The sequence below is a fragment of the Aquila chrysaetos genome, chromosome Z (genome assembly GCF_900496995.4).
Source record: "Aquila chrysaetos chrysaetos chromosome Z, bAquChr1.4, whole genome shotgun sequence".
In the NCBI taxonomy this organism is placed as follows: Eukaryota; Metazoa; Chordata; class Aves; order Accipitriformes; family Accipitridae; genus Aquila; species Aquila chrysaetos.
In genome coordinates, this window is record NC_044030.1 from 63,624,455 (window position 1) to 63,644,496 (window position 20,042).

The window sequence follows — 20,042 nt, forward strand, 5'->3', positions numbered from 1 at the left end:
TAAACAAAGGCATCCAACTGAACACACACCTCTGGAATAGAAGCCTCATTACAAGAATATTATTGCTTAGAAAAGACCTTACACAATTCTTCTAAAGCAACATGCATTGGTGGCTGAACTAAGGCAAGAGCCACCACCCATAAAAGAGGAAAGTAGCAACAACTGGTTTGGGGAAAATAAACTAAATATACAAGGGAGAAGAAAAGCCATCTCTACAAAACCAATTCTGTACAGTCTTAAACCTATACAAGGGCCATAACACAGCTGATAAATCAGCTATGCTAATAAGCACTTGAGACTGAAGCCAGTCACACACAGAGTAACAAAATGAAGGCAGCAAATCACAACTCCAGGTGCATGGCTGCATATATTCATCATGCCACATGAACATGGAATCGAGCCATCAAACTGGACAACCTCAGGCCAGCGTGCCGCACACCACCACAGATAACCTCAATACCAGTCCCACATTGCAGATCTCTTAGCTTACCAGTGTAATATTCTTTCAAACCTGCCCCCGCCCTTGTGCAGACAGACCGTTTTATAATCAACAGAACAATGGAAAAAGAGATGGGTTTCTTGTGCTTTTCCTGAGAGTGCACCTGTTGGGGGGGGGGAAATACCTTAATCCAATTAGTCCCAGAATTTTCAATCTTTTATATAAAACAACAGCATGATTCCAGCCTCCATGCAACTCAAATCCTAAACTCACACAGCTATTCATTAAAGAGACTGAATGATTTAAGATGACCAAAAGGTTTTAAAACCTTGGCAATTAGAAGACCAGTGAATCCAGCATCAGAACAGACAAATCCTCAACTTCTAATTTATTAAAGGCTTTTTCTTGGCAATCTTCCTTCATAAAGCTAAAAATACTGTTAAAAAAAAAAAAGTTTTCATTAATGTTATGTTTCCCTGCCACATATTCCTACTCTTAAGATATTTATTTATAACATCCACCTTTGAAAAATTCCACATATTTTTACAAAAATATTTGTTGAAATAAAAGGGTGCACTATAAATATTGATTTGATTTTTAAAGACTTCTCAGCTGACTCCATTTACTAAGCTAATCTTGTTCCCTCATAGTAGAAAAAGAATTTACACCTCTACCTAGATAAGCAACCAGGCAGCAGTGAGGCTGCAGTAGTAACTGGGAGAGTAGATCATGTCAGATCTGTGACACACCTCTGTGATAACATATTTAAGAAGGGAAAAAAAGGTGCTGTGGAACAGAAACTGCAGCTGGAGAGAAGAGTGAGAACATGTGACAGAAACCCCTCTGCAGACAGCGAGGTCAGTGAGGAGGGAGGGGAGGAGGAGCGGGGCAGGAGGGGATGCCCCTGCAGCCCATGCTGAGACGGCAGGCTGTCCCCCCCACAGCCCATGGAGGGGAGCAGGGAAGCAGATGACCACCTGCAGCCCAGGGAGGACGCCACCCTGGAGCAGGGGGATGCCCCCCAAGATGGCCGTGACTCCATGGGAAAGCCCGCGCTGGAGCAGTCTGTGCCTGAAGGACTGCAGCCCGTGGAAAGGACCCACACTGGAGCAGTTTGTGAAGAACTGCAGCCTGCGGGAAGGACTCACCTTGGAGAAGTTCATGGACTACTGTCTCCCAGGGGAGGGACCCCACACTGGAGCAGGGGAAGAGTGAGGAGTCCTCCCCCTGAGGAGGAAGGAGCAGCAGAGACACTGTGTGATGAACTGACCACAACCCCCATTTCCCATCCCCCTGCACTGCTGGTGGGGAGGAGGTAGAGAAAAATTGGGAGTGGAGTTGAGCTGGGAAGGAGGGAGGGGTGGGGTGAAAGTGTTTTTAAGATTTTATTTGATTGATTTGTCATTACCCTACTCTGGTTTGATTGGTAATAAATTAAGTTAATTTTCCCCAAGTTGAGTCTGTTTTGCCCATGACAGTAATTGGTGAGTGATCTCTCCCTGTCCTTATCTCAACCTATGAGCCTTTTGTTATATTCTCCCTCCCCTGTCCAGTTGAGAGGGGAAGTGATAGAGCAGCTTTGGTGGGCACCTGGCATCCAGCCAAGGTCAACCCACCACAGTTATCCATAGACTTATTTTATCCTGTCTCTAAATAAAATCAAACAGTCTTACCTTTTGTCCTGGGTTCAGCTGGGATAGAGTTAATTTTTACAGGAACCTGGGAGGTGGGGGGGCACAGGCGGGGCAGCTGACCTGAACTAGCCAAGGAGCTATTCCATACCATGCGACATCATGCTCAGTATATAAATGGGGAGCAGGCTGGGGGGAGGTTTCTCTCGACTCTCGGTGGGGGAAGTGACGGAGCGTCGGGTCCCGGGTGGTGAGCAGTTGCACTGTGCATCACTCTTTTTGTATACTCTTTCATTAGTACCGTTGTTGTTGTTGTAACTTTTTTTGTGTTGTCCCAGTAAACTGCCCTTATCTCAACCCTCGAGGTTCCAGGTTTTTTTCCTTTTCTCTCCTCCGATTCTCCTCCCTATCCCACCGGAGGGGGGCGGGAGGAGTGAGCGAGCGGCTGCGTGGTCCTTTGTTACCGGCTGGGCTGAAACCACGACACCTTTCCACAGAGTAAACCCGCTTTGGAGACACACACAGTTCAAACGTAACTCTTTGTATTATGAAATCAGTACCAGTGTTACTGTTTACACTTAACAGTTTTCAAATGACAGACTTTTCTTCTTATGAGATGACAACTGACAGATATACATACCCTGTAGTGCTACAGGGATAGCTGTTAAAGCTCCATACCTGAACTCACTTATGTTCAGCTCTACAGACCTCAGCAGCAGCACCACCCACTTCCCTGTGGGGGGATATACATTCAGGGACTTCAGGAGGAAAAGAGCTAGAAAAACATTTTATGCATAACTTCAGTGCTCTTCTAAAAATACTGTTGCATAAAGAAATCATGTACAGCTTTTACCCAAAGGAGCAGTGATATCATTGCATACCTATTGCAAATACAGACCCACTCCATATTCCAATGGAAGAACTGGGTTCATCTGGAAACCAACATCAACAGCCACTTCCAACAGCTCTGCAGAAAAGACAACACCTCATTTCAACTTCACTGTTCATAACGTAAGCAGCTATTACTACGAGTTTAAATTAATCTCTAGGCATTGTTATGCGGCAAGACCACCAGGCACATTTAGAGAAAAAGTAAGGCTATAGCTGAGAAGCCAAGAGCCCAGCATCAGTTACCAGAGGTGATGTTTGAAGTGTTAAATGCACTTAACTGTAAACCCAGCATGAGCTTATAGAGCTGCATTCACAAAGAAAAAAAAAATTTCACTTGCAAACTGAGCAGAGTTCCCACTGCCAGCCTGCGTCACCTACAACTGCACAGAGCTATTCTACCTAAACACACGTAACAACTATTTTTCAGACACTTTCCTTTTAGAAAGTTTTTGAAAATCATTATATACACAAAGGACTGTGGTGGCCTTGGCCACCTGCTGGCCACCTGCCCAGCCGCTCTCTCACTCCCCCTCTTCAACAGGATGTGGGAGAAAATAAGATTGAAAAGCTTGTGGGTCAAGTTAAAGACAGGGAGATCCCTCACCAATTACCATCACGGGCAAAACAGGCTCAACTTGGGGAAAATTAATTTAATTTACTGCCAATTAAAATAGAGTTGGCTAGTGAGAAACAAAGACTAATTAAAACCACCCCTTCCCTCTTCCCAAGTTCAACTTCACTCCTTCATTCTCAACTCCTCTACCTCTTTCCCCCTGAGCAGTGCAAGGGGATGGGGAGTGGAGGTTGCAGTCAAACTATAACAGCTCCTCTCTGCCACTCCTTCCTCCTCACACTTTTCCCCTGCTCCAGTGTGGGTCTTCCCACAGAGCACTGTCCTTCGCACACTGTGCCAGCATGGGTCCCCTCCACATGCTGCAGTCCTTCAGGATAAACCTGCTCCAGCATGGGCTCTCCATGGACTTCAGCTTCCTTCAGGAAATACCCACCTGCTCCAGCACAGGGTCCTCCCCAGGCTGCAGGGTAGATACCTGTTCCACTGTGATCTCCCCCAGGGGAATCTCTGCTCCAGTGCCTGGAGCACCTTCTTTGCCTCCGCTTTCTCCCACCTTGCTGTTTCTCACACATTTTTTCCTCTACATTCCTCACTGCCATCCAGCATTTTGCCCTTTCTTAAATACACTTTCCTCAAGGTGCCACTGTCTTGGCTGAGGGGCTCAGCTGTGCCCTGCAGTGGGTCCACTGGAGCCAGCTGCATCTGGCACAGGGCACCCTGGCCCCTCCTCACAGAGAACAGCCCTGCAGCCCACCGCTGCCAGCACCTGGCCACCCACAGCCAGTACAACTGTACTTGCTGAAGGGAAAAAAAAAGGACATCTGAGAATGACTTTGCTGAGAAAAGATGCACTTATGAAACCGCACCAAATACGATGGATTTACACAGGTGTTCATGAGCCCCAAATCTGGATTCCAGCTTTAGAGAGCCAAGGAAGGCAGACAGTCACCATTTTGCAAGGTGAGACAGATTTTTGTTTATAGACGCTCTCAGCAAACTGGGCCTGTAGCCATCGAGACCAGACTCTGCAAAGCCACCCTTCAGTCACTAATGGTGCAAGGCAGGGAAGGAGAGAAAAAACAGAACTTGATTTCTTTTGACAACTTCAGCCAAATTCAATGAAGCTTCAAAAACACCAGTGTTACATCTATGTGCAACCAAGAGCCAAGTAACAAAGGCTTGACTCAGCTGTGCTATCTACGTCCAACACTGGGTTTGCCTCATGACATTTTACATGGGCTTACATTTTATGTCTGCACATACACACGAAAACACTTAAAGGATAATTGTCACTGGGTAAGAATACTCGAGCAATGCATGATGAGTACAATATAGTAAAACAGACAATGATAGTTTTGATAAAGTCTGATTATAAAAGCTCTCCAGGTCCTTTAGTGATTAGTGGTGTAGTGCTGTGCTACAACTCCAAACACCCAGGAAGTGCGCTGAAGCGATCGGCAATGTATTGGACACCTCTCAGAGAGTTTAGAAGGCCTTCTACCACATCACCTGCAAATGCAGTCACCAGAATTATTTTAAGTGCTGTGTCTGTAGGGAAAAGCCTTCGAATTTAACTCCCCCACACTTCTACTTATATTATTTGGATCTTTTAAAAATGTGTTTGTTTATGCTTATAAAAATCTTGCAGGAAGAGTCATAACTCTCCTAACACTAAAGGGAAATGAAGACAGCTATACATTTTTACATACAACTTCTGACAATATACACTCTGTAATATCAAAAACAAATTCAAGAAGCTTTTGCTGAAGGTTTCTGGTACATAAGTATCATTAACCCGCTGAAGACCAAATATCTCCTACACACATGCACTAAAACTGCATGGTTTCAGTGGAGTCCTTAAACCTTGGGACCTAGTTTTAAATTTAAACAAGTATCTATTGTTATGGGAATATCTTTTCCCCACAGGTTTATTTAAGCAGCTTAACTGGTTTTATTTGGATGCTATCTGAACAAGTACAGACATTGCACAGTTATCAATATCAAACTGCAGGAGGCATCTGTTAGCAGTACCATCAGAGACAAAAACAGGCCAAGCCATTCTACTTGTCCACACCTCCTAAAGTATAGGGAAGACTATGTATTTTTTCTGTGCTTGTTTATGTATGTATAACATCTTTAAGGATTAAAATCATGCGCAATGGTATTGCTTTGTCTCCTAGGAGACCAGCAAATCTGTTTATAAGCAACTATACCTAGACATAAGGAAGAAGCTGCCAAGGAGTAACTGCATGTAGGAAGAAAGTTCCTATTCAAAAAAATTAAGGCAGACAGAAATCACAGCCTTAGACAGGCAAGACATCTAGGAGGTGGATTACCAAACTCAAATCTAAACAGAAAGGATTAACACACCAACCACCTGTTAATTCTCTCATGAGTACTGCAGATTAACTCAACAATAATCCATGAGGACAGAGGGATTAATGACTAATGAAAACACCACACCCAGCCAGAAATTTTAACTGAAATGATTTTATGTTTACAGTATAACCAAAACTGCAACTACAGCTCTTGCAGACACACTCAGCTTAAGCTTATCCAGAAAAAACAGTTCATGAATCAACAGCTGCATGAAGCTCAACACATACTAGAAAAACCTGACCAGGCACCAACCAAGAACTTCAGGTGGCTACAATGGGCTGATCTGGGGGCAACACCATCAGTGTCCAAGCCAGCAAGGCTCCCACTGCCCTTCTGACAAGCCCTGAAGCATACTCAGCTCCTGTGCAATTGGTAGTATACCAGGTCACCGCCCCTTGGGATCAGACTAGAGCTGATCTGAAGTCAGTTCCCCCAAAACACATACAATGTGAACACTGTCCTCAACACCAGCCATTTCATCCCGCAAATCCATTCCCCTTGCACTGTGCTACTTGCTTATGTAGGCAAGGCTCTTTCTGCTGCCTCGTTCATTTTGTAGGAACGAGATTTCTGTGAAAATTCTTTCTTCATATCAGGCTCATCAGAGAAGTATAGGATCCTTTTTCCAGAAGCTGCACACAAGAAGTTTTAGTGTCAAAATAACTTTCCTGCAACACAATCTATTAAAGCTTCCAAACAGAAAGAATTAAAGGAAAGGTATTAATGTAATTACAGGTAGATCACTAGCATTGAAGTAATTTGTTTATAAAAATAGCAGGGGTTTTTGTTTGTTTTAAAGAAATTTAAAAAGCATGCAAGATTTCAGTAACTGCAGCTAGCTACAGGCGAGACACTAGCACACACTTACTTTGAAAAATGTTCCCAACTTCTCCTGGATTAGAGCCCAAGTCCTCAGAGACGTTTAGTTTGCTAATTCCAATTCTGTCTTTGTTTTCCAGTGACACATCTATGACTTAATATATCTACATTTGTTATCTGCAGTTTCTACAATTTACTTTCTTCTTAATTTAATTACCATGCCAAAAACCACTACTTATGAGTGTCATTTTGGGAAAGCAGACCTGGAATGAAAGTGCTTTAGCTCCTACAGCTATAAAACCTGTCTCTACCTGCTTGTAAGTCACCAGGGCGGATATAGCTGTAAGGCTATTCCTCTGCTGCACACAAGGTACAATGCCACAGTTCCAGGTATAGCTGCTCTCTTGGGCAGCATGCAGGTGAGATAATGCAGGGCTGTAACAGCAGGGCTTGTGCCTCCCAGCTGTTTGAGTCGTTACCAACATACCAAAGTTCAGATGTACTTCTTTTCCTCACTCACAAACAAGCTTACACCTAAAGTGCCTGATGGTGTGGCTTTTAAGTTTTTATGCATTTTTAACATACTTCTTCCTTCATTTTGTGTCTAATGGCCCTGTTAACACAATGCAAAGAGTAACAGAAGCATAAAGGTTATTGAACACTATGTTCAGAAGATTTTCCCCTAGTACACCTCATCATACCTTAACTGAACCTCTCTCCTCCTCCTCCTTTCACACCCTTAGCCTACCTGTAACTCTTCTACTTTAAGTGTAGGACCACTGCTGTCTGAATGTAAGTAACCCTTAAAGTTTCAGCCACTAGTTATTACCTCTGATGAGAATTTAAAACTAAGCATGCTGAGTTTGGATAGAAGCAAACCAGGGGAGACCACAAAAACAGGTGCCAGGAGGGAAGATAATAGCATAGAGTGATAGCACTGTAAACCACTATTAATATTCTTTAACTCACGTCTTCTTTTTGAGAGACCAGATGCCATGCAACTACCTTAACACATACTCATTGTGAACATATATACGGTCTCTCAGCAGAATTCAGTGCAACCCTGAGCCCACACTATAATTTCAAAACACTGTCTGTGGTTCAGCAAACTCAAGAACTCAATGAAACTCAAGAAAGTCAATGACTGTCACCACTCTGCAATGACCAGTAAGTGATATGCCCAAGTTTACCTCCTTGCTGTTTCAGCTAATCAGTCTGTAATGTAGACCCATATTTTCTAAAAGTATGTACAGCCAACCCAATATGCAGTACTCTGCTGTGGAGCTGCACCAAGGAAATCAATGGATTTAACTTTGGAACATATCCTCCAGTAGTGTAATGTGTTAACATCACCAGTATTTGAACAAACAGGAAGGGGAAGGAACCACTGATAACAGGTTAAAACACAGCCAGAAGGTTTACATTAGCCCATCTACTTATCAAAACTATAAAGACCCAGTTGAGCTAAAGGATTTCCCTGTGACATTTTGTAAACCACCTATTCTGATAGCTAGCTCAGAACAAAATATACCAGGCACAATTCGCCCTGCCCTTCCCTGTCACGTACTATGCACAAAACCTGAAACACAGCATGAAAGACATCTGAGACATTTTTGTTATATGGCCTGAATAACAGCTTTACAATGAAAGCATCCACTGAGCCATAGCTACAGCATTATTACATTCTAGTAAAAGTTTCCTGAGGTAACAATGAAAATCAAATTAGCATTTTAGTGCAGTAGTTCATCTGCTTCATTCATGCACAGCTCTCTTCCTTAGGAAGAGAATGGGATCATTAATAGTCCAGGTGCAATTAACTATCTAGTCCTACTAGCACGGCAGCATGGCCTCACAAAGGAATTTTGTCACTCCACATATAAGCACTACTCTCTAGGAATTAAAATTAAATAAATAAAAAGGATATAATGAGATATACGTAGCTATACAACAAAACACTGCAAAATCTGTCTAATACACAAGTTTCTCTGCCAGGCAACAGGGAATTAATCTTTCTTGACTACACAGGTTCCCATTCTATAATCAGTTATTTTCATCCACACATAATTTAGGAAGAGGTTTTTGTAGCTTGCATATGGCTTCTTTCCTTTTTTGCTTCTCTTGGAAGTCACTTCCAGAGCTGTTTGATCAGAAAAGCAAAAAAAAAAATTTCTCTTTTTCTAGTTCAAGACTGTAGGTGGTATCCATTAAGAAAGAAAAAAGTATTGCATTCATCCCTGGTTCCCACTTGAAATGTAGAGGCACTCAGTAAAGAAACCTGTGGCAAGGGCCACCAGGCTATTTATACAGCAGAACACTTGAGCTTTAACCCTTGACATACTTGTAACTAACTCATCTCTGAACGGCACAAATTCATCACCTTGGTTACATTTGTAAAGGAGTGCAAAGTATTCATCCCACTGTAGCTGGAGCAGGACAGTCTTTCAGCTGGGAAGTCTGATGAGAGCACCCCTTTCAGCTAGGAAAGGATAAGTAAAACTTTACTTGGCTCAGTAAACCCAAAAGCTAAGACAGGTTCCTGGCTTGATTTCAAAGCAGAGTTTGTTTGCCAGCACTCCCCCACATTTTTCACCTTTTCAGCTAGCTTGTCCTCAAGTAGTGTGGTGGGTTGACCCTGGCTGGATGCCAGGTGCCCACCAAAGCCGTTCTATCACTCCCCCTCCTCAGCTGGACAGGGGAGAGAGGATATAACAAAGGGCTTGTGGGTCAAGATAAGGACAGGAGAGATCACTCACCAATTACTATCACAGGCAAAACAGACTTAGCTTGGGGAAAATTAACTCAATTTATTACCAATCAACCAGAGTAGGGTAACGAGAAATAAAACCAAATCTCAAAACACCTTCCCTCCACCTCTCCCTTCTTCCCAGACACAACTTCACTCCCAGATTCTCTACCTACCCACCACAGCAGCATAGGGGAATGGGGTTTACAGTCAGTTCATCACACGTTATTTCTGCCGCTTCATCCTCCTCAGGGGCAGGGCTCATCACATTCTTCCCCTGCTCCAGCATGGGGTCCCTCCCACAGGAGACAGTCCTCCACGAACTTCTCCAACGTGGGTCCTTCCTACAGGCTGCAGTTCTTCACGAACTGCTCCAGCGCGGGTCCCTTCCATGGGCTGCAGTCCTTCAGGCACAGACTGCTCCAGTGTGGGTCCCCCGTGTGGTCACAAGTCCTGTCAGAAAACCTGCTCCAGCGTGGGCTCCTCTCTCCATGGGTCCACAGGTCCTGCCAGGAGCCTGCTCCAGTGTGGGCTTCCCAAGGGGTCACAGCCTCCTTCGGGCACCCGCCTGCTCCAGCGTGGGGTCCTCCACGGGCTGCAGGTGGATACCTGCTCCACCGTGGACCTCCGTGGGCTGCAGGGGGACAACCTGCCTCACCATGGTCTTCTCCATGGGCTGCAAGGGAATCTCTGCTCTGGTGCCTGGAGCACCTCCTACCCCTCCTTCTTCACTGACCTTGGTGTCTGCAGAGTTGTTTCTCTCACATATTCTCACTCCTCTCTCCGGCTGCCGTTTCTGTCTGTCCCAGCAACTTTTTTTTCCTTCTTAAATATGTTATCACAGAGGCACTACCACTATTGCTGATAGGCTCGGCCTTGGCCACCAGCAGGTCCGTCTTAGAGCTGGCTGGTATTGGAAGCTTCCCCTGTGTCTGACAGAGCCAGCAGCTTCTCACAGACACCACCCTTGTAACGCTCCCCCCCCCCCCCCCCCCCCCGCTACCAAAACCTTGCCACACAAAGCCAATACAAGTAGCTGCACCTTTTTTCCTTTCCCCTCTATCATTGCACAAAGGGCTACCAGCATTTCATGATTTTAAGCACAAGTCTCTCATCAGTCATATATATTAAAACTCAATACCACCCAACTACTAAAACCATGTTTCAAAAAGAATTTTAAACTCCACAGCTGCAAGAGAAGAGCTGAAAAAAACACAAATCTGAAGGCTGAAGCAACAAATTATAAAAATTTGGGGGGTGGGACTGCGAAGTATTTGAGGCCCACACCACTGTTTTTAAAGGGGCTTAGCAATAACATGGACAGTACTGCTTGTGATACCGTTAACAATGAGAAGCTCCCAAGACAAGCTAGAATGCCACTGTGCTTTGTACCGTACAAAACAAACAAAAAAAAGAGACAAAAAAAACAAAAAATATTTGTTCTTCATCCTTTTCTCTTTCACTTGTCAAGCTGTTAAAAAGACTGGTGTTTCTCTTGAGTCAGAGCCTGAACAGGTCATTTCCCAACCCAGCAGCAGAACAGGCAGAACCTGCCTCACTGAAGATCTTAGTAACAGGCATCTGCTTCACCGTATTGGGCATGAGAGAAAGCCTTCAGCCTGGTGTCAGAGCAATTCTGCCTAAGGAAGCGTTAACAGAAAACTTTAAGGACTTTGTTCACATCAATCTTCTGAGATTCATCACAACCCTTTTCATAGGTCCCCAAATTCTGCATTTTAGGGTTTTGCCTCTAAAATAAGGGCAATTATCTTCTTCTCATGCCTTGTACAGAAGAGCATTGCTGGTTAATGTTTGCCAGCTCCAGGTAACCCAAATAGCAAGATTGGAAACCAAGTAATTGATATGTATTAATGCTTCAACATGACAGTCTTTGAGATCACAGTTGTGCTTTGGGGGTAGGGGGAAAGAGTGCATAATATGCAACAAAACCAAGAGGAAAGTTACCCCATTACATGGATTGTTGCAGTAACAGGCTGTCTGGCTGCTCAGCTTGCTAGCTCGAGGATCTTCTCACTTGCACTGCACTTGACAGTGCTCGTATTTTATCCCTCTAGACTTAAGACTCTTTATCCCTTTGTGTAAACTCAACTTTACATAAGCTGTTACTGCTAGCAGAGCAGCCCCATCATACGGAGCTTCCTCATAGTACAGGAGTAGCACCACATTGTTATGTTTACTGACATTCAGTTCAAAGCAGCTTACATCTAGCCAAAATGCTGTCAAAGGCAGCAGACTATGCTGGACTTGGGCTGTCCTCCTTCTACAGAGCTGCAGCTTTTCAGAAAAGATGTTTCTCTACATTTGATTACACAGTTGAATATACAGATACTAAGGGCTCCTGAAGATTAGCCTCAGGACTATGTCCTCCTGCCTGTAAAATTTAAAGGGTGCAAAAGGCCCACTCAAACATTTTTGCAAATGCATTCAAATTTTGGTTTTAAGATTAATTATGAGGTCCTCACCCACCTCCTTCCAGGAGACTTTAAGTAGCTAAATAGTTCTGGGACATGAAAACAGATACGCAACTCAGTGTATGAACCTGCTTCTTCAGCTTTCACTTACTCCAAGTGAGAAGGGAGATGCTTTACTTACAGGCTTATTTATACCCACCAAACATCTTGAAAAGAAGCTCCAGAGAGCTGCAAACATTACTATTGTACAGATAATCTAAAACCTCAAGCAACAGCACACAGCTGTATTAGATAAAGCCCTCAACCACGTGTGTCTCCTTGTCCCAGTTTATTTCTGAGATAAGCATGCATGTCAAGCATGTACCTTAAAGGCCTATCCTGCACACAGGAAGTTTAAAGTAGGAGACAAACACACATTTTTTCATACTAAAAGCAAATCAAGAAAATGTTTTACATGACTGTTGAGACAGCCCTACACACTTAAAGGGTAAAGTATTTAACTTTATAGGTAATTTATCACAAACATACCTAAAAAGTAAAAGCAATGCTGTTTCTCTGGCTCATGTGACACAAGAACAGTTTTGTGGCTGCTCTAGGCTAGATGAGTGTTTATTTAATCCCACTGCAATCATTTTAATCCTGAGAAGTATGCATTTTATGACTGCATTACTATTCCTTAGGATGGTCTAAGGATCACACTCTAGCAATTAGGCAATTCATCTTTAGGTAGCTGTAACATTCAGGGTGTACTACAACAGGGAATGATTCATCACTGTCAGAGACAAAAAAGTCTGAAACAATTAAAAGAAAAATCTGTGCTATCTCCCACATGGTCTAAGCATGTCCCACAGTTAGTACTTCAGCAGGACAAGCAGGAGGGGAAAGAGAAAGGTAACAAAACCACTACTAGTTAGGTCATAGTGACACTTCGACAGAACTAACACTATCTCCATTATACATGGATGCACATGTAAACATTGCCATCACTTCACACACTCTTTGCTTACTTTATCCCAAAGCATTTTGATTTCCACCCCTCCCCCAAGTTACACTATGGGTTTGTTGGGGTGAAGATCTGGCTGACAATCTGTAACACTGGAGATACTGTAGCTCTCTAGTGGACATATGCTTAAGGACAAATGTGTGGAAGAGCAGCTTTTAGAGCAATACTTTCTTTATCACCCTCTTCACCTTGCTATGAGTACTTTCATGACAGAATCTTAGCTTCCCAGTAATTAATTCTCACCATACAGTCCTCCTGAAGCCACAACAGATTGCAACATAAACAGCAAGAAGGCAGATTCAGAAGGAGTTAGCAACAACAGAAAAAGCTTTTGTACTTCTCACTCCGTACAGTGAAGTACCATTTTTAATACAGGATACACATCAACTAGAGATTAGGAGAAAATGTACAATAATCAGCTTCAAAGGTCAGTGGACATTTTTCATGAGAAATACTGTCTTTTCATGCTGTTCATCATCCTTTCAGCACGGTATCAACTCTGATAGCCACTTCAGTGCCAAACACTTAATTTACAGAGCACGAACTGAAATTATGAGAAAAAAATACCTTATCTTCCCCTTTTTTTTTTGTGGGTGGTTTTATTTGAGGGTTTTTTTTAAAACATCTAAAATAATGAAGAGGACTCATTATGGTAATTCGGAACTGGCAGGTTCAGAAGCTTTTGGATCCATTTGAGACCAAAACAGTTGTGCTGTATCGCAAAGCAGTATTCTCTCTGAAAGACTACTCATCTTGGTTTGCTGCTCTGCTCTGGTAAGCAATCAGTATTCCCAGTTACTGTGACAAAGTTTGTAGAAAGATAAGCTCTTTCAGTAGGTCAGCTGACAGAGGTGGAAAAGAGAGACAACTCTAAGACACACAATTTAACCTTCAGATCCTTGGGATTACTGTTGTAGTTAAAGAATCCATAGCTTGCCTTCATCCTCTTCTTAAGAAACAAGATTAACCCAGGTGAGCTCTCACCTGCCTCGTAAAACACTAAGATTTGGAAGCCACCATCAAAAAAAGCATATCCCATGCTGGACTGAAAGACTGTAAAATATTTTGAATGGGAGAGACTAATGCAGCCAATGACATTTGGCACCATTTGCCCCAATAAACCTCATAAAACATGTTTCCTGTTCACAGTCACTTTTTTTGCCAAAAGGAAGACTATGGTAGAGAAGATAGAAACACAATAGAAAGGAAAATGGGAAAATCCTGGGGGTTTTTTGCATTTATCCCTTTCCCCATAATCCTGGTCTGGTACTGACTACCCACAGAATGTAGAAGCAGCCAGATTACAACAGAAAACATGCTGTTGCCCAGCCTTGACTCCTCCCTTTACAGTCTGGAAAACACTCTTTCCAAGAAGAGCTGTAAAGAGAATACAGACTAATCCTTAAAAAACTAAACAACGATGCTGTGTCAGGAAAGTGGTGAACTGTTCTCTATGCAGTGTTTGCCTTTAGTGCCCTTCACCATCCAATCCCATCCTGCCTGATTCTGTCAGCAGCCAGCCACTCACCTCACAAGAGCATAGGCAAATAATCTGCTCCAATTCATTTGAATTTCAGGTGTTTACTATCCACAGCGCTACAATGCACTGATGTTCCAAAGCAAAGTACTTCCCACGTGAAGTTAAAGCCATGTTTAATTCTCATGTGTCTAAGATCTCAGAGTAAGACGTCAAAAACACTTCAGTAACTGATGGCCCTAATCTTGTAAACCATCATTTGTTCTAGCTTACATGAAATGAGAGACTGCTTTTCTTTGCTTATTGGGGGGGGGGGGGGGAATAAGGTGAAGTTTATGGAACAGTAGGATGAAGGAATGATAATAGGAAAAAAAAAAGTTATGTGCCTTCTTTTCCCACCTTGACAGTCCCTTCCCCATTCACCTCCAGAAATTAACTCTTTCAGATGTGATACTCTGAAAACGAGTTATCAAGTTTTCAGTTCTACTCTTTTTGGTAGAGTAGAAATGTTCACATCGTTCTCAGAAAAAGACATAAAACTCGTAATGGACTACAAACCATAAAAGAGCGGCCTGGGCTATGTAAACAGTAACACCACTCAAGAGACCTCTGAAATAATCCTTCCGTTCTAGTCAGCTCTGGCAAGGCCTAAATTTGAGTATGGCATCCTGGTTTTTGATGTCATGCTTCAAGACAGATGTGACCAGCTGGAAAGAGTCCACAAGACAGCAATGAGAATGATCAGATGTCTGGAAACGCAGTCTATAGGGGAAAGCCTTATAGAATTGATTAAAGCCACTGCTGTTGTTTAGTCTAAAGAAGAGGTCCAGGAGGAGACAAGATCAGAGTTGTCAAGTATGTCATATACAATGTCACCGGAGAACAAATAGTTCTACTGGACTACCACATAAAGTATTAACACATATGGGAAAATATACATGTTTTATAATTACCCATTCATAGATTTAGTTTGAAAATATGTTTTATGTCATGGCTTTGAAGAATTTACTGAAAACTAAGGTAGCAGCAAGAGAGGTATCAGGACAAGCTGTTTCACTGCTGTCTAAAGGATACAGAACAGCCATGACAACAGATTCAATTTTGCTATGTTGCCAACAGAAACAAGGACAGGGCAAGAGGAGAAATGAAACCTGGAAGAGCAGGATCAAGCACTGGGGATCCCTAAAACCAAAAGAACTCAGAAACAGAACACTGCAGAGAACATAAAAATTTTCATTATTTGACAGTAATTAGATGGGATGTCAATGTGAAAATGGTATCTTTAAGCACTTCTCTCAATGTTACACTTTTGGCAGGTAGCAAGTAAAGAAAGCCTGAAATCATCTGTATGTTCATCTCGGACCTTAGTCTTCCCTTTTTCCACTACCCTTGAAGGTTTCAGTGTGCAAGTAACATAGATGCTCTCTCAGTTTTAAATTAACATGCATTCATTTATGTCTGCACTCTAATGCATTGTGGTGTCCTTGCACAAAAAAAATTATGATTATACAGGTGGATTTGTCAGGTGGCTCTGCAGGCAGGCAGGAATTCAGCTGCAAGCACTAACTACAAGAAAAAGGAAGGATGGGCAAAACCAAAGCACAAAACACACAGACAAAAAAGACTGGTTTCAAATACCGAAGGAATCTAGCAGGGGGGAATAAATGGGAGGGAAGAAGGCTGCATATTCTAAGCAATCTTTCACACTGCATTAAAATGAGTTTATGCCTCTAGCATTACTAACTGCAGGTGAGGCATCAGATTGCCCATGTAGAATTTCCAAATTCCAATGAATGCAATGTTGACTTCTTTTGGGCTTACCTTCCCTGTACTTTCAACTCAAAAAGTGCCTGTAATTCATCTCCAAAGCACACACAGAAATAACCAGCCTTAACCAGAAGTTAACTGGTCTGCCAATAGCTGTGACTTCAGCTAACTGAACAGACATCCTTTGTGTATTTCTACACAGTATTTTGCAGGCTTACCAAGCGAGCACCAAACCAACTAGACACCACGTAGCTGTGGTAAGCACAGCCCCCAGCCCACACACATAAGACCTGCCAAGAAGCAGGATATATTAATTACCTACCAGTGAGCACCATGCTAACAGCAGCTACAGAGCTCCTACTCAGTTCAGTGAATAAAGCAAGTTCACATCTCTATAAAAAAAATAAATTATGTGGATATATCCACATTCATTCTAATACTATCATAAATGCACTTTGCTGTAAATACATTCCACCCTTTGTGGGGTCATGGAATCGAAACAGACCAGGAACCTAGTCCAAGGTTGAGTATTCAAAGAAAAAAAAAAAAGGGGGGGGGAGGGGGTAGAGAAAGTTATATTTAGATCCAATTCACCATGCTGTCCTACAGTTCTATCAATTCAACGGAGGAGGCACCAGGGAATGAAGGGGAAAACAGGAGCTATATAAACAGCCATTACTGTGGAGGCAAACATTCCTGGCAACCACAGCTTAACTAGTCACAAATAACTTCAGCCAGCGCTTCACAGATATTCCTTTAAAAGTGCCAGGGTCTTCAAAAAAAACCTTTGCGCATCCAGCCGCATAAAGGCAAAGAATAAAGAACCACCACCTAAAGGCAAATTTAAAAGTTGACCACAACAAAAAGCAAGTCAGCCACTGAACTAAGACATACAGGATATTATGTACAGAGCCGAAGTAAAGCAGCAGCCAGACACAAGAATGTGCTTGGTTTGGGGGTCACGGCAAGAAACACCTTTACGGAGTGCGAACCATGCAACAAGGTGGAGGGGGAATCGGTCTCAGACACAAAAGGGTCACTTTGCTGTAACACAGTGGGGGGTTTGTTTTGTTTTTCAGAGTGCCGTTAGAAGGTATTGCAGACAGATCTGGAGGGGAGGGAACAGCATGCATATCCGCGTATCACGCTACAGATGTATCACCCACAGAGCTCCTCCATAATCCACAGCCTCTCGTTAGCTCTCCCAAGAGGATTAGTGTACTTCAGGGGCTTGCCCATCACTTCCGTCTGACGTTGAAGAGTTTGCTTTAGAACAACGCTACTCAGAGGTGACACGCTACAAAAAACAAGGCTTCGTGAAACAAAAAATACCCCCTCCATACAAAAACCCTCAACATCGGCAGCGAGAAGGGGCGAGAGCCGGGGCAGCAGGAACAAGAACGCCCCGGGGTTACCAGGCGAGGTGACGCGAGGGGCCGCACCCTGGCGGGCACGAAGCCGCTCCGCGCCGCGGGGGGCACCTCCGCCTCCCGCCCCGGGCGGGGGCTCCCGGCGCGCCCCCGGTGCCTCCGGGCGGGAGAAGCAAGCGCCGCCGCCCCGGCCCCGCGCACCTCCTCATCCCGCTCCTCCAGCGAGGCGTCGTCCTCCGCCCGCCCGCCGGGGCTCGCCCGCTCCTCGCCCGGCCGCCGCCGCAGACGCCCCGCCGCTGCCGCCGCCGCCGCGCCGCCGGGGGCCGCCGCTAGCCCGCCGCCGCCAGGCTCCCCCTCCTCGGAGAGAGTTTCCGAGCCGGAGGAGGAGCCGGAGCAAGAGGAGCCGACGTGGCCGGCGCCCCGCGGCCGCTCCGGGGCCGCCGAAACTTTCTCAGCCATGGCCGGGGGCTCAGAGCCGCGCCGCCCGCATGCCCCGCCGCCGGTAGCCCCGCTCTCCCCACCCCGCCCCGCAAAGCGCAGCGTCGCGACGGCGACGGCGATCCCCGGGCCGGGCCGGCTACCGCGCTCCCGGGCGGCGGGTGGTGCCTGCGGGCGGGGCGGGGCCGGGCCGGGCCGGGCGGAGCCAATGGCGCGGGGAGGGGGGCGGGCCCGGCGCGGAGCGCCGAGGGAGGATGGCAGGTAACGGGGCGGGAAGGGGAGGGGAGGGGAAGGGAAGGGAAGGGGCTGCCGCCGCGGGGACCCGGCGGCTCCGGTGGCGGAGCGGTGTTAGGGCGGCGCGGGCCGCAGCGGGCTGGGTCCGCCTGCGGGCGAAGGGAGGGTGCGAGGGACGGGGGATCCCTCAGGCTGCCCCTCGCCGCGAGCGGAGGCAGGCGGTCGGGGAGAAGCCGCGACGCCCCGGGGCTGCCGGTCCCTGTCCCCGGCAGCCCGGTCCCGCCGCCTGCCGCGGTCGAGGGAGGCGGCCGGCGGCAGCCCGCGGTGCGGAGAGGGCAGCGGCGTCTGCCAGAGGCCGCGGGCGGCCGGGGTCGGCGCGGCGGGCAAGGTGCGCCTCGGCGCGGCGGGGGCGGGGGCAGGGGCACGGCGCGCCCTGCTGCGCTCCGCGGCGGGGCGGTGCCGGGGGTTAAGTAGGGGCAGGGGTTTCGTGTGACGGTAGGGTTTTCTACGCCTCTCTTCCTTCAAAAAGGAGCTATCGGCAGTTTATCGCAGCGACTGTGCCAGCTTCGTGTCGTGTGCGAAAGGCTACAGACGCCTGGTTATGATCTTGCAGCAAACCGAGTCCCTTCGGGTGTTTGACTTTGAAAGGCGCACTGACATTGGGATTTGTGGCCAGGCTTTCAGAGGCGTTGCAACCAAAGCAGATCACAGGAGTTAGCACCCGAAAGCTTTTGCAAATCCTCCTAGACAACTCCTTCATCTTTAAGGACCTAAATGGCTTTTAAACCTAGTTGCTCTGTCAATTTTTAAAATATTCTTTTAAAGTATTCTCTTGTTTGGTTTTTTTTTTTTGTCCTGAGGTATCAGTAATGATAACTGGTATTATATATAAATATGTAACTGTATACAACAGAGCCTTATTTGCTTATGCCTGTACAGCCCAGGGTCCCCTGGGCTAATCCAATTGTGGAATCAAAACAGATTAAGCGCTTTGGTAATGAATAAAGTCCCACAGTATCACTACAGAGTAGATACCATCTCCATTTCATAGAAGAAGAAATGTGAGCACAGACCAGTTATTGATGTGCTCTAATTAACACAGTACGTAGATAATGAAAGTAGGAACCAGAATGCAAGTCTCCCATTTTTCAGATTTGTAATTTGACCAGTTTATCCAGTATTCCCAGATGGTAAAAGGGAAAAAACTTAATTTTTTTTTAATGTTACAATGACTATATGGATTATCAGATTAACAGTGGAAGTAAAAGTAACTACATAACATTCTCCAAAGCGCAGTCCTTCCCTGCTTTGAGTGAGCTATTAAAGCTGGATATTAAGTTGTAACAATGCTGATTGATAGTTCTCTGTGGTTTCTTGTCAGTACTTAGATCAGGCCCTTAAAACAGCTAGAAGTTAATTTATTGGGGAAGAGGATTATAATAGTCACTAGGGACAGAATTTGACCCAGAAATTTGCCTATAACAACATTTAATGATAAGGAAACTTGAGGTATATGCAGAAACACAAAAACTAATTTTGGCTAAATGAATTATACACATAATACTACTCCAAAGCTAACTATAATAATTTTAACTAATCAGAGAAAAGAGTTCCTCCTCAGTACTCCAGGCTCTGCAGACAAGCTCTTGTATCTCCAAAACCTGGATTTACTCGTAATTCCTGAGTCCATGGATCTTAAAGCCAAACCTCCTCCAGCCAGATTCTGCCTCTAGTTTAGTGTCATTCTCACAGCAGAACAACTGGCTTAATTTCCTACCTGGGAATTCACAATGTGTAAGAAAATTGCCAGGTGGTGAAAAGTAACACTGCAGATCTTTGTCACTT

The 20,042-nt window shown here is 45.0% G+C and overlaps 1 protein-coding gene across 8 annotated transcripts in view; it reads right to left on the minus strand.

The window, feature by feature from the left end:
• The window catches only part of MAST4 (microtubule associated serine/threonine kinase family member 4), a 313,563-nt gene extending 295,525 nt beyond the window's left edge, over positions 1-18,038 (minus strand). For 3 of the 8 annotated variants that reach the window (XM_030004198.2, XM_030004197.2, XM_041120869.1), the window contains exon 1: positions 17,727-18,036. In XM_030004198.2, coding sequence (XP_029860058.1) covers positions 17,727-17,984 — 258 coding nt within the window. In that variant the 5' untranslated portion in view covers positions 17,985-18,036. Of the gene's footprint in view, positions 1-17,726 lie in introns of all 8 variants that reach the window. The other 5 variants (XM_041120871.1, XM_030004201.2, XM_030004200.2 and 2 more) reach the window with 3 other exon arrangements.
• Between the last annotated feature and the right edge of the window lie 2,004 nt (positions 18,039-20,042).